General features: G+C 53.5%; 2 protein-coding genes across 4 annotated transcripts in view; both read right to left on the reverse strand.

Annotated features, from left to right (window-relative positions):
- Positions 1-684: 684 nt before the first annotated feature.
- Positions 685-2,848, reverse strand: DKK1 (dickkopf Wnt signaling pathway inhibitor 1). The gene is given in 6 exon segments (XM_075759015.1): positions 685-1,690; positions 1,810-1,920; positions 2,052-2,208; positions 2,403-2,492; positions 2,494-2,614; positions 2,616-2,848. Coding segments are annotated over 6 exon segments (963 nt in total). The 3' UTR covers positions 685-1,439.
- Positions 2,849-5,051: 2,203 nt separating this feature from the next.
- The window catches only part of PRKG1 (protein kinase cGMP-dependent 1), a 507,011-nt gene continuing 497,773 nt past the window's right edge, over positions 5,052-14,289 (reverse strand). For all 3 annotated transcript variants that reach the window (XM_075759023.1, XM_075759022.1, XM_075759024.1), the window contains exons 17-18: positions 13,693-13,759; positions 5,052-9,285 (exon numbers count right to left, since the gene is read on the reverse strand). In XM_075759023.1, the coding sequence (XP_075615138.1) occupies positions 9,187-9,285; positions 13,693-13,759 (166 nt within the window). In that variant the 3' untranslated portion in view covers positions 5,052-9,186. The remainder of the gene's footprint in view (positions 9,286-13,692; positions 13,760-14,289) is intronic.

Raw genomic sequence — 14,289 nt, forward strand, 5'->3', positions numbered from 1 at the left:
CTTGGAGAGAGCTGGCGCAAAGACGGGGATGACCCCTTGCCCGTGCAAGAGGAAGGCTCCATTTTAACCGTTTCCCTCTACCTGGGGCTGTTCACTCCCTCTTTTGCATCTGCTGTAGCCGTGGGTTTGGTCCAGCACCAGCTGGTACTTGCAGAATCCCACGAGAGCTGCAGTTTGGGTTCATGGTCAGTAATTCCACCTACCAGTGCGCTCCCTGGGGTCCCTAAATAGGCAGTGTTGACACTAGAGGCACCAAACACTAGTGACCAAGGTGCATTTTAAGACAAGACACGGCACTGCTGGAGCACCCCTACCATCGGGGCGCAGTGCCCTCAGAGCCACCCAGAGACGCGCTGCTTTGCAGTCAGATCTGGACTCTGGGTGTAAAGCACTTTTGGGATGTACAGGGAAGACTCTGGCACGGTTCTGCATCCCAAACATCCTCCCCAGATGGCAGGGAGGCCGAGGGCAGCCTGCCAGGTAGGCACAGGACCACACGTGCTGCCCACCAGCCCCATCCTGCACGCCACAGCCCCCCGCTCTCGCTCCACGCACATTTACAACCACTTGCAATAGGTGGACGGTGTTAAGGGCGGGTGGGGAAAAAAAAAAAGCGTGCTTGCAGCTTTCCCTCCCTCCAAGCCATCCCCAAAGGGAGCAAACTCATAGTAACAGGCTGCAAAGTGAAGTGAAAAGTAAGTCTTTATTGTGCACGGAGCAAAGATTGCACTGCTGGAGCGGCTGAGATCACTGCGCTCCTCAGCACCCATCCCGTGGTCGGCCACGCGCCGCAGCCCAGCCCAGCCCCTCCAGTGATCCTGCACCCTTTCCCCACGGAAAAAATCAGACAAGAGGGTGTTTCGCTGCCGCCTGCCCTTCCCAGAGCCCCGGTGCCCATCCTTGGCCCCATATCCACCGGCTGCCGTGGCACACCGCAGTTCCTAAAAAGCGGCTGAATAAACAGGGATAACCAAACTGCCTTTCCCGTGGGGTGCTGGCGATGAGCCGCCCCACTCCCCTCCTCTCGCTTCGGGCATTTCCACCCCAGGCTGCATCTCCCCTCTCCTCCCGTGGGGCAGGGAGGGATCACGGCGGCCGTACGCGGGCAGGGACGCGCAGGTATCTCGGGCTGATTTTTTTTTTAAAGAACGGTTTATTCGCTCGCAAACAGACGGTCGCATCCCTTTGACCTAGATTTTAAAAAAAAACCCAGTGTGTACAAAGTCACAGTCACGGCTTGAAGAGCACAAGGCAGCACCCACGGGGGGGAAAAAAAAAGTCATTAAAAAGTCCCAGCGTTATGTACAGCTAAGTGCCAGCTCGAGTATTCACAACACAGTAACGTACTGCAATCAGTCGCTTAAAAGTAGTTCCCTTGAGAAACAACCTTCCACTCCGGCAGGGCCGGAGTCCGTCCCGTCCTGTCCGTCCGGCGATGCTCAGTGCCGCTGGCAGGTGTGCAGGCGGGAGGCGTCGGAGGGGCCGTGCTCTCGCTGGAGGCGGCACGCCAGGCCCTCGGCGCACTGGCACCGCTGGAAGATTTCCAGGCCGTGGGTGCCTTTCCGCCGGTGCCGGGTACACACCTGCCCTTCCCGCAGCACCGGCTTGCAGATTTTGGACCAGAAGTGACGGGCGCAGCACAGCCCGGCCGCGCAGTCCGACGAGCGCAGGCAGAAGTCCCCCTCCTCACCTGCGTGGGGACAGCGCGGCACGTGTTCAGCCCGGACCGACCCCACGGGGGGGACAGTGGGGCAGGGTGGGCAGCCCCACGGGGGACGGTGGGGGTCACAGCACCGGGGACCCCCTTACCTTTGGCAGCGGGGAGCCAGGCGGGAGCGGGCGTCCGTCGGGGCAGAGCCTCAGCGCCGATCTCGTCCAGCTCGGCGGCTCCGTGGGGAGGCTCCGGGGGGGTGCAGAGCCCTGCGGGAGGCAGCGGGGCGGCTGTCAGCCACGGGTGGGACCCCGACACCCCCTCCCGCGGATACCCCCAGGGTGTCGTCGGCGTGTCGTGTCCCCCCCCCCCCCGCCCCCCAAGCCCTGCCGCCCCTCACCGTTGCTGCAGGTCGTGCCGGGGCAGCACATGGCGTCGCGCAGGCAGCGCTTGCGGCGTCTCCGGCAGGCGAGGCAGAGCGGGGCGCCCCCGGCACGGGCCGCCCCCCCGCAAAACTCCTCGGGGCCGCAGTCCTCGTCCTCAGCGCAGGGGAAAGGCTGGGGGGGGGGGGTTGCAGAAGGGGGGGGGGTCAGCGGGGCCGCCAGCCCGCTCATCCCCGGTGTGTCCCCCCCACTCCATCCCCGCTGTGTCCCCCCCCTACTCCATCCCCGGTGTGTCCCGTCCCCCCCCAACTCCATCCCCGGTGTGCTCCTTCCCCCGCCCTCCATCCCCGGTCCATCCCCGCTCCTACCTGCCGGGTGGCGGCCGGCGGTGGCTTGTTGCTGCCGTCGAAGGGGGCGGCGGGGGCGGCGCTGGCTTCTGCCGCCCCCCCCGGGGGGGGGTCCCTTGATGGCGTTGGAGCTGAGGGCGCCGCCGGGAGCCGCCGCCCGCCCCGCCGGGGCCGCGCAGCTCAGCGCCGCCAGTAGCGCCACCAGCCCCCGCATCCTCGTCCCGTCCCGTCCCCTCCCGGCCCCTCGTCCCCGGTGGTGTCCCTCCCGTCTGCGCAGCAGCTCCCGCGGTCTCCGAGCAGCAGCTACCTGCGCTGCCCGCCGCTGCCTTTATACCCCCGGGGGCTGCCTCCTGCGCCCGCCCCCTCGGGGAGGAGGGCACGGCGGATGGGATTTCAAAGGGCCCCCGGGGGGTTGTGCCGATGAGCCCCCAAAACCACCCCCCACCCCGCCCCGAGGGCTCCGTCATTGGCCGCCCGCCCGGGAGGGGGTTTCGCAACGGCGAGGGCAGACACCCCCCCCCGTGTCCCGTCCCCCGTCCCCCCCCGGCATCCCTCCTCCCCCCGCCCGGTCCCGGCCAGATGCTCCGCACGCCCCGACGCCGCCGCTGTCTCCAGCCGGGCGCGCCGCCTCTCCCGACGGGGGGGACGGGGAAAGGCGGGGGGGGCCTCACCCCATGCAACCCCCCCCCAGTGGCTGGGCTGGGAGCCGCGGTGGGGTGCAGAGAGGGCCCCCCCTTCCCCGGTGGCAAAGTCGGTCCTTTGGTCTACTATAAGTCTGCGTTCCCCCCCCCCGCCGTCCTTCCTGGCGCCAGCGCAGCTTTGCAGGAAGGGAGGGGGCCGCTGCGCGACCCCCCGGCCCGGGCTGTGTGTGGGGGGGGGGGGCGGAGACGACGGGACGAGACACGGGGGGGGAGTTGGGGGGGGCTGAGCCCCGGTCCGCACCCCCCCCACCGGTGCCCGTCGCCCCCCCCCGCGCCGCTCCTACCCGCGCACTCGCCTGACCCCAGCCCGGACAGCGCCTCCGTCGGGATGGGGAGGGGGCAACACTGGGGGGGGGGGGGAAGGGTCCCGGGGCCTTTGATGCCGGCAGATCAAAGGGGTCCGTGTCCCCCCCCGCCCCATTTCCCCCCCGGTCCCTGCCCCGGCGCCCTCGGGCCCCCCCCGCCCCTCCCGGGGCAGCGCGGCGCGGCCGGCACCACGGCGCCCCCTGGCGGCCGCGCTGGGGCATCGCCCGCCCCCCCCCCCGCCCCAGGGAGGTTACGCGAGTGCGGGAGCAAACCCCAATTAATTAAACTGCTTTTTCATGATGACGGCCTAACGCTCTCATTCATTTTTCTTAGGCGGGGTTTGAAAGAAAACAGAGGCAAAAAGCCTGCCCCCCTCCCAAACCGGTGACTCCCGTGAGGCTGGGTGATGTCAGACTCCACCGTCCTGCCGTTAACACCCCCCCCCCCCAGCGCTCACCCAGGGCCCCGCTCAGCGGGGAGCTGCTATCGGGTATTTCAGGCCCAAGAGGCTCAAGCCGGGCTAATAATTGGCTGGGAGAGTTTCGGCGAGCGCCTAACGCAGGTGTTGGCGGAAGCCGTGTCGCTGAGTCAGCGGCCGGCACGCATCCCCGCACAGTCAGGCGAAGCGGGGGCCTTGCTATTTTTAGCCTGCGAGAATGAGGGCCACACCTTGCCCCGAAATTCCCGTGTTCCCCCGGCAGTTTCAGGTGAGGAGCACGTCACCCTGGGCTTTCTGTTGTGTCTGTGATCGCTGCATCCTGCAATACCCTTTTCCGATGTTTTTCTGGCTCCTGCTTAGGCACTTATCAAATTTATTTCCCTCTTGGAAGGATGTTTTCTGGCTCCCTTTTATCACCTTCCCCGGTTTTTACCTCCCGCGGTGTCCGCGCAGCACTGAAGCACGCCCCTAACCATGACCTTGCTGCGGTTTACAGACAGTCGTGTCACGCAGGGGCCGAGCAGTTTCCCGGGGATGGATTTAAATCCACTGGGACGAGCAGAGCCTCAGTCTCCCAAATGCTGCAAAACGTAGGCGTCATCCCGCGCACACCGCTGACATCTTCGTGACAGCCCACCGCTCTGCTGCGCCTCCACGTCACCGCCTCTCGGCATTAACCGTAAGGGACAGTGGGGACGAGGATACCGTCGTTTTTTGGCATGGGTGTTGTTCGCAGTCACGTCCCAGCTCGTGTCGGGAACCCAGTCCAGTCCCTTCCCAGCCGGGCGCCCTGCGCTCGCGTGTATTGGCACCAATCGAAATACCGAGTGAATTCTTCATCCCCAAAGAGTAAACACGCTGTAAACGTCCTCACTGCTTTAGCACGCTCACAGAATAATTTGGGTTGGAAATAAACTGGGGGGGGTGGTGTCACCCGGTGCCAACCCTGTTCAGAGCTTCAGCCGGGCTGCTCCAGGCGATGCCGGAGCTCAACCAAGCACTACAGTGCAGCAACCATGGCCATTTGCCTTTGCATCCTGCAGAAAAACTGGATGAAGATACGAGCCAGGACCCCGGTACTAATCTACACATATCACACGTTTCATTCGGTTATCTCTTACTGCATATCGTCATAAACGAGAATAAAAAAATCCGATTTAATCGCTAAGCAGAAGCACTCCCCCGAATTTGGCTTCTGCCGTGGAAGAAAGATGGTGACAGCCGTTCAAAAGTAATTATTTTTATTTCAACTCTATAAAGTATACAACAGGCACTCGGCAATTACAGCTGCAGGGAAAATACAGAGCAAAACAAAAGCGGTTAAAGTTTATGAAAAAAAGTTCTTAAGTCTACATCAAAAGAGTACAACCGGCTGGCAACCGGTGGATGACTGACGTTTTTCCGACAAACAAAACCTCTTTCATTTAAGAAGAAAACTGGAGAAAGAAAGAATACAAAATAAAGGACCAGTGTAAAAACAGCGTAAACTGGGACTCGGGACAATAGGTAACTCCAAACGAGAATTTCCCCTTTTGCCGGTAAAACCCTTAAAAGCGCCCGAGTCTCAGCGTTACGCCTGGTTTACGCGGCCGGGGAGCTGCGGAGGACGCGGAGCTTCCAGCTTTCCAGGGCTCGCCTCCGCGGTGGGTTGCATATAGGAGGAGTGGGGACGGGGGGAGGGGGGCAAAAAGCACGGATCCTGTTTTGTTGAGTGGTGCGAATGAGCGACGCCTTCGCGTCGGGGTTTCAGCTCAAAAACTGCAGGTCAGGTTGCACACCGAGTCGCTCATTTTTTTTTTTTTTTGGTTTGGGTTTTTTGTTTTCTTTTTTTTTTTGTTTTTTTGTTTTTTTTTTTTCCGGGCAGGAGATTTCTAACGGGGTTTGTATAAGACGGGAGGTCGGCGCTGGACGGCACGATGGGTTGAATCTGCACAGCTTAGCAAAACAGGAATACCTGTCTACGGACTGATAGGATGTCATATATTAATTTGACCCGCACATAACATTTATACATTTCACAGAAATGACTCTGTATCTCATTAACAGATACACAGCTCTGGTACATTGAACAGAAATAAGAGAACGACTTCATCATTTCTGTAATTCATCAATATTATATAATAAAGGCTTAGAAATTGGTAGCAGAAAGAACTGTAAAACGCAGCAAGCTAAGAAAGGACGACATTTTGAGGTGTGTTTGTCTTTGTCATGCAGCATAACACCAAATTTGTAAATTTGTTTTTTTATAGGATGCCATGGATTTAAGGCACTTGCAACAATGCCAGATAGCTAGTCATGTTCTAGAACTATGGGACAGATGGGTTAACAGTACAATTGACATAAAGTTTAATAATACTGACAATTATGACATTAATTCAAGTCTACCTGGAGCTAAAAACATTACATTACAAATAAGAAAATGAAGTAATAATGCCATGGAACTCTAAAAGAAAAAGTTCTATGTGTACCACAAAATATCAACACGAAAATACCTATTTACAGAAATATTCGCTTGTGGTCCTGTTGTTAAATAAGAGTTTGCTATGGATAATGCAGCACTGTGAGAAGCTATGGATTGTCCGTGTCTGAACGACACCAATCTTCACACGCTCGGTTTAAACGCGGGAGCCGATTCCCCCTTACGTAAATATGCCGTCGTCCCATATATTAAAAAAGGAGACAAAGAAGAAAGGACAGAAAGTGGAAACACAGAGGCAATCCGTTGCTGTGAATATATATATATATATAATGCAACTCAAATATATTACTTATAAATGAAGGCGTTTACCATATACATATGCTAAGTATGTTGGTTAAAGGATGCTTAGGAAAGGTGACGGAAGTCGAGTGGGGCATTTGGTACCGAAAGAAACGTCTATTTGGAACGGTGTGGGCTGCAGGTATGGATTGCTGTGCTTGGCACGAGGAAAAAGGGCCAGGAAAAAAGAAAAATAACTCGTCCGCCCATTTAAAAACCTTCTTCCTGTAACGTTTTCGGGTGGTCCACCCCAAAAGCGTCGTGATGTTCCTTCCTCCTGGCAACCCCTTGACTGACAACTGCATCTCAGCTACTGAGCATCATCGTCTGGGGACAAACTCCTCTCTACGTTCTTCTATACAGAAAATTACCAAATGCAACAAGTCGTCTCCTCCAACGCCGCCACATCCGTCAAGTGAAAAACCAGGGGGATGCGAGCGGAGAGCTCGGTTTTTAGGCAGCAGCCTGTTGGCTAAGATGCCTGGTGATTATTTCGGCCCTAGGATTCAGCACTGGCTTTCAGCATCCTCCATCCCTCAGAGAAAGGCTGAAAAGCGAGCGTCTGTTTGCCCTACCAGGGTAATTCCTGGGAGAAGCAGTTACCGTCTTTTCCCTACGGTTTGCAAGGCAAAAAAAAAGTTTCGATGATTAATGAGTAGCGGAAATAACCTGAAGTTACTGTGCCGATGGCATCGCCTCACCCTTCGGAGAATTAGGAAGGGAATTCGGCGACACAGATTGGTTTCGAAGGGGTCATGACGACCGAGCTCTCTATTTGCTGGCAAACAGCAGACATTGTCTATGCTGTCGAAGAAGGGGAGAAAAAATCTCTTTTTAACATGCTCTGTGAAGTTGCTTTCATTAGGAATATTGAAAGAGTTGGGATCTAGCATCGGGAAAATAATTTTTTACTGTTAAAACATAGATTTTCTGCGTACTATGCAGTCAAAAGTCATACAAATGACTTTTCCACAAAAGCTGATCTTTTGACTTCCAGTGCGTACAACAGCTCTGAGATGAAACGGGGCAGCATCTGCGCATTTTTTGGGGCAGGGTCTGTTACAGAGACCGAAAGTTGATAAACTTTTAGTGCCACGGGTACGCCAACGAGCAGGCGTCCAGCACAGGATTCCTCTGTGACGTCCTGCAAATCAGAAAAGACCATGCTCAAGCAAAGGAAAAGCAGTGGAAGTCAGGGACAAGCGTATGCACAATAATATTATTTTCCCCAGCTTTTTTTTTTTTTTCCCCCCGTAAGAGCCGACTCGGCTCTAGCCATCCCCGCGCCTTAAACACGGTCGCTGGGGACCTGGCACAGCACAGACACGGAGACCTTGCCCAAACACATCCAGTATCGGTTTTCCATTGAATTCCACTGACTTTCCTGCCGAGCTCCTTCGTTTGGTGAGGCGTTAGGATTACGTTTTTGCGGGCAGTATTACAGAGCCGGTGAAACTGGCCCTGCATCACCTTTTATTTTTAATTAGCTTTGTACTAAACACGGAGGAGATGCAGACGTGGAGACATAAAATCATCTAAGAGTGTGATGATGGAGAACGATGCCTCTTGCTACATATTCCCGAAATGGTGGTTGACTCAATTTCTATTCACAGATGAAGGATGTACATAGCACCTATAAAGTACATTACGGGCCTTATGTTTTCCCTTTGGGTTCTAAAAAGGTAAAAACGAAGCTTAGTTTTATGCCTAATAGCTAATCAGTAATACCAGTGGGCTGCTGTCACTTTATTACAGGACCACTATTTTAGCGCTATTTTATATGTAAAATGGATTATTTTTACGATTTTTTTTTTTTAAATGCAGTTATGTATTTGTACCGAGGGAAAGGAAAAAAAGAACAAACGAACAAACCACCCCAACCCCAACTGTCGCGTTACGGTATGGTCTCAGCTGTACCAAAGAAGCGACCCATGTCTGCCTTAGTAGGACCGAGAGCAGTTGTGCTTTTGTTTTACCAGGCTAAAAAAAAAAAAAATAAATTCTCAAAAAAGAAAGAGGAAAGGTAACATTCAGTCTTGTCAAGAATACTGCTCGGAAAGAAAAAGGACAAATTTTACCACTGCTTTGACGTGAACTCTCTGACAGGTACTGCTGTGGCCCTCCTTTGCTCCTCCACTGGCCCACAGCAGAAGACCTCCAGAGTTTGGAGGGTGGGAGTAGCCCAAATCCCACGCTGTATTTAGCTACAGCGCTTAATAAATTACTACTGAGCCTACTGATAAAGCCAGTACCTTGCAGCTAGAATTAAGTGCATCTTACACTACGTATCTCTCGACTTTTATAATTAAGAGCGCAGCAAGATCGTCGCAGTGACAGAAAAACATATTTTCTTTACTGGTGAAAGGCTTTGCGTCAGGACCACCATGTCAACTGCTAGTTTAAGTTCGAACGTAAAACATGAAGAGCACTGTTGTCATCTAAGCAATTAAGTCCTAATGCCACTGTAGTTACTGTAGCAGCATCAATCAAGGCATCATGGTGACCCCGAGCACTAATCCTCCCCAATTCTTTCCGTTTCGCTGGCAGCCGTGTCCCAGGAAGCTGTCTTCAGCAAGGCAGAAGCAGGTTAAGAGAAATACATTAAAAATCTATGTCCCATCCTGAGTTGTCGTCAGGGGGCGGTTCGTCGCTGTCCTCCGGGAAGCTGTCGAAATTGCTTGTGTCTGTCGGAGATGCAACCTGCGGAAAGAAGAGCGCGACAAGAAGGGGATGGTCATCACAGCAGACCTCTGCAGACGTCTCCTCTCTGTCTCACCGCCGTCGTCGTTTAGAAACGTCCGGCAGCGAGCGAGAAAAGTTCTACCTTCAACAGCTTTTTACCGAACCCCAGGAGGACTTCCCACAGCCCCCCTACTCCACCCCGATGATCCAGGCTCTCGAGGGTCTCTGGTTCAAGAATGACTTTCCCACCTGCTGGCCACAGGTCGTAAGGAAAGAGGCAGCAAAGCCCTGGGCCTCCCCAAAGCCCCGGGCCTCCCTAAAGCACCGGGCCTCCCTAAAGCCCTGGGCCTCCCCAAAGCCCTGGGCCTCCCCATAGCCCTGGGCCTCCCTAAAGCCCTGGGCCTCCCCATAGCCCTGGGCCTCCCCATAGCCCTGGGCCTCCCCAAAGCACCGGGCCTCCCCAAAGCCCTGGGCCTCCCCAAAGCCCTGGGCCTCCCCATAGCCCTGGGCCTCCCTAAAGCACCAGGCCTCCCCAAAGCCCTGGGCCTCCCCAAAGCCCAGGTTTTCCAATTTATGGCTCCAGAATCCTGAATTTGAGGCTGTGAGCTAGGCCCTGCTGCCTCTGACTTTCCTGCTCACCGTAGGGAGCCTACCAGAGAAACCCAGCTTCCTAGGACAAAGGCCAACTACATTTCTTTTCTGGAAATAATGGCATTTAAAATCTACCGTAGATACATAATTTCTATTTTTTTTTTTTTTTTAGCTTTATGATGATGACTGAAACTTTCTTACAATGAGACCCTCATTCATTCAATGCAATTAAAAAAAAAAATAAAAAGAAACAACACAAAACCAGACCAGCAGCTCTCCGTACCAAAATAATCAGTGTCTGACTAGAGAAAATCAGCACTTTAAGCTGCACGCCGAGCAGCCAGCGCAGGCTGGAGGGCACTGCACTCGCCACAGGAGCGCTCCGCAGGAAACACTTGCGGTATTTTCCAGTGGTTTCACTTGTGCAGCTGGTGCAGAAGCCCCGGCCAGAGCCCGCAGTCCAGGAGACGTATCTGATGCTGGATGCTGCCATAAGCCTGGGGAAAGGACTATTTGATCAACAAAAGCTCCAACTTCAGCTCTAAATGTAATTTGGTGCCTGGCTGCATCAGCGTTTTCCTGCTGCTGGAAACATCTTGGGGAAAGTTAAGATTCTTGAATACCCAACTCACTTTGAAAAAACCCACCCTGTAAAAGCTTAGTGTAGTACTGCAGAGGGATAAGCTGCCCCACTCTGTACTGAATACCCTAATTTAATTTCTTTTGAGTTCTCTGGATCTCTTCACTTTGCTGGTGCTGGCGCTGTTGGGTTGGAGAGCCTTCATCCTTCGGGTCCTCACCCTTGGGGTGCTCCACGCTCGCCCTCCTCCACAGTCCCACAGGCTGGCCCACATCCCTCTGTTTCCCTCAGCCCACCCCACGCGAGCTCTCTCTCTGCAAGCAGAAGTGTCGGGGACATACGTACAAGGTACCAGCTACCAAAGCGTAAGAGACGCGGTTGGTGCGGCCGTTCACAGACGACGCGCGCGAGCTGGAGCACCTTGCGAATGGACAGTGTGTAAGTAAGTGGGGTGCACTGGGTGAAAGCATCTGTGGAGCTCCCTGGGGCTCCTCTGCAGTTGTCCACTCTGGAAGCACCTAGCAGCACAGGTGCTTTTGCTTTTTCTTAGAAGAAACATGAATTGGGGAAAAAAGGTTGGATGAGTTGCTACTCTGCCGATTGACACTATGTGATGCCAATGCTGTGATTCCCCACAGCTCTTGAGGTCCTGCAGCCCTTCACTGGCAGAGCCATGGGAGCAAACGTCCCTCTCAATGCCCTCTCCGGCCGAGAAGGGACACTCTAGATTTATCTCCTGTCCATCCAAGAAGATAAAGTGCAAACATCAGTATCAGCTTCCTGAGTCCTCACCAACATAAGGGCTTGAGATGAATTACGGCACAGAGCTCTGCATGTCATTCTCAAAGGCAACAGCTGTGATGCAAGACAGCACGTCTTTGGAAGAGTCAAGAAGTAGGAGAACTTTTCAGGACAGCTACCATCACAGATTTAAGCGGTGGCATTGAGGATCAGCTGCTCCCTGAAGCAATGTCCTAGGAACAGGCTCTAAATTGAGTTCTTTCCTAAACCCCCGTAGAGTAAGAGCTAAGGAGCAGGTTTCAATTGCCTCACTGGTAGTACCATGTAACTGCTGATGAGGGTTGAAGAGCTAGGGAAGGCCTTTTTTCTTAAAAAAACCCACCACAAAACAAACTAGTGTCTGTGTTTAACCCTACTGGCTCCTTTCCAGCTAAGAAGGAGAGGTGCGCTGATTGAAGGAAAACCTGATTTCTTCTCCCACAGCTGTGTATTTCAGGTCACTTCTCAGATACGGCCCTTACTGGCAGTTGGGACTTCAGCCAAAGCAATGGAAAAAATTGTGGAACACAAGGCTGAGCAGGACTGACAGCTTTGGGGTTGATGAGGTTCACTAGTTAATGGAGTCAGGTTTTGGAGAGGATCTCAAGAGTATGGCTAGAGAGGATGTTAGTCCTAAGAGCTCTAGGAAAGAATGAGCTGTGTTGAGTTGGGATTAGGGCAATGCATGGCTGTCAGCACTGAGAGATGTCCTGAGAGAAGCATTCCTCTGAAGAGAGAAGGATGCTCCCATCTACTTTGGACAGCCTTGATGGTGGTGTGCTGGCCATCAGCGTGATGATCAGCAGATCGCTCTCTTGGGAGCAATCACAGACATGTTGCCTGGTAGGACATCGCCAGACCCATGAACACACAGCCTTGACGATGCCGAGAAATAATGCCAACAAAGCGAACCGGCTGCTCACACATCCCTTTTCTCCTACCGCGTTGGACCTAACTGAAAAAAGCAAAGAAAACGTGATTTCCTGTGCAACAGGCTGCTGAAGAGCGACCTTCCTCTAGGCAATGCCAAAGGAGGAGAGACCTTTCTGGCGATGGAGCAACGTCCCAGCTTGGGGACATTCATGCCTGTAGAGTGCAGATACTGCTGAAGGCACTGCTGTCTGAGGGTTAGACATACAGGGTCCGTACAGATATTGGGTAAAAGCAGCACTGGAAATGCTCTTGCTAAATGAAAAATCCACTAAAAACTATTAGAAAAACATACTGGGGCATTTTTGGGCTACACTGACATCCTGCACAGGTAAACCAGGGACTGAAATTGGATGCAAAGGGGCAAACTTGATATTATTGTCTGACCTGAAATGTGGTGAACAGCACGGCTGACAAATTCATAGTCATTAAAAAGAAGCTTAACAGAAAGAACCTCACAGTTTGGATTTATAAAACATTTTCTTTGTTCTTTGGGCATCCTGCTTTAGGCAGATATTTGTTCTGCTTTCTCCCACTGACTGCCAGCACCTTCTGCAGCCCATAGGGCAAAAATCTGGGTGGGGGGAAGCAAAACCCTCTTGCTCTTTCATGGGGCGAAGCAAAACCCTCTTGCTCTTTCATGGCAGTTAAGAAAACTTTGGGCTGGCAGATTTAGCCCCGGAGCCGTGGCCGCCGCTGCCGCAGGAGGTGCAGGACCACGGGTGGATGGAGCGACGGGGCACAATTAAACACGATTGCTAATGTCATTCTCCGGGTGATCCCGCGGGAGAGGCGCGGAGAGAAAGGGATTAAGTTGAAACAAGGAGGGGAGGCTGGAGAACAGAAGGGGCCAAGGTAATTTCTATCAGCTAATCCTGTTTGGTTTCCCTTTGCGGCAGGCTTTGTGGCTAAAGAGCTCACAAAGACATCAAAGGAAGAGCTTTGCTCCAAAGGAAAATGAGTCGAGCTGTCCCTCCGCGTCTGCTCCCGGTTAAACATAAACTAGGCGGTAACAGGGCTTTTCATGTAGGACACGGACGCAGGGGGAAAAAAAAAAAGAGTGAAAAGCACAAAAGAAAAGGCAGAGGGAAAGGTTAATGCAAAAGAAAAGGGAGATGGCATACAAATCCCACTTGCCTCGTCAAAAGAAATAAGAATAAAGAGAGAAAGAAAGAGGACGCATCTAAGAGAAGGGGGTGAAAGTGGCAGCTCTCCACTGAAATGTGAAAAGTAGCCGAAGAAACAAGTGGAGCAGGTGAGGAAGAGAAAACCATGTGGCAGCGAGTGAGCCTGCCTCGATCTCCTGCTGCAAAGAGCACTGCATCGCAGTCGTGCCCTCCCCAAACTGCCTTCCCCTGGCAGAGGCTGCCAGGAGACCAAGGAGAGCTGGAAATGTCTCTAACGTGGCTTCTTCAAGCATCTTCAGGAGAAATAAAGCACGTGCTGTCGCCACTTAACTCCGGTGGGTTAGTGCCCGAAGCTCACGACGCTCGCGTAAAAGAAACTTATTGGCCAGGAAGGAGAAAACAAGTAGGAAAACTTACACTTGGTATTATAGGAGGTGTCAGTGTCCCTTTTCGTAACCCTTCCCAGTTAAAGCCTTCAAACCATCTAGAAGGGAGGGAATAATGAAAGAGTTAGACATAGGGCATAAATCTCTCTGTAGCACAGAATGTAATTTAAATTGTCTCAACAGTGGGTTCCAGCTCCTGCCGTCACCTTCTTCAAAGTGTCCAGTTAGCCTTACCAATTTTTCCTGTCATCCTTATATACGTTTTTTGGGACCGAAATGAAGCGTGTACAGCAACCCAGTGGTGATACCACGGCTAGTGGTACCAACGCTCAGAAGAAAACCATTCCTCACCGCAGGTGTCCTGGCAGCTGCTCTTTCCTTCCTACAGGGTTGATCCCTCCCATACGAGACCCCCGATGTCCTTTCATCAAATGAGGTGGGGCGCTGAAGGCATGCCCAGGGATGATGTCCTCCAGCTTTGAGCACCTCGGGTTTGCTCGGAAATACGGCAGCCGAGGTGGGTGGACGAGCCCTGAGCTGAGCCTTCAACCCACCCACCCCAACTGTCCATCCAACTCATTCCTATTGCTTTGGGCATGGGAGAAGAGAAGGACCAGCACGGATGGAT

Source organism: Balearica regulorum, chromosome 7 (genome assembly GCF_011004875.1).
Source record: "Balearica regulorum gibbericeps isolate bBalReg1 chromosome 7, bBalReg1.pri, whole genome shotgun sequence".
NCBI lineage: Eukaryota > Metazoa > Chordata > Aves > Gruiformes > Gruidae > Balearica > Balearica regulorum.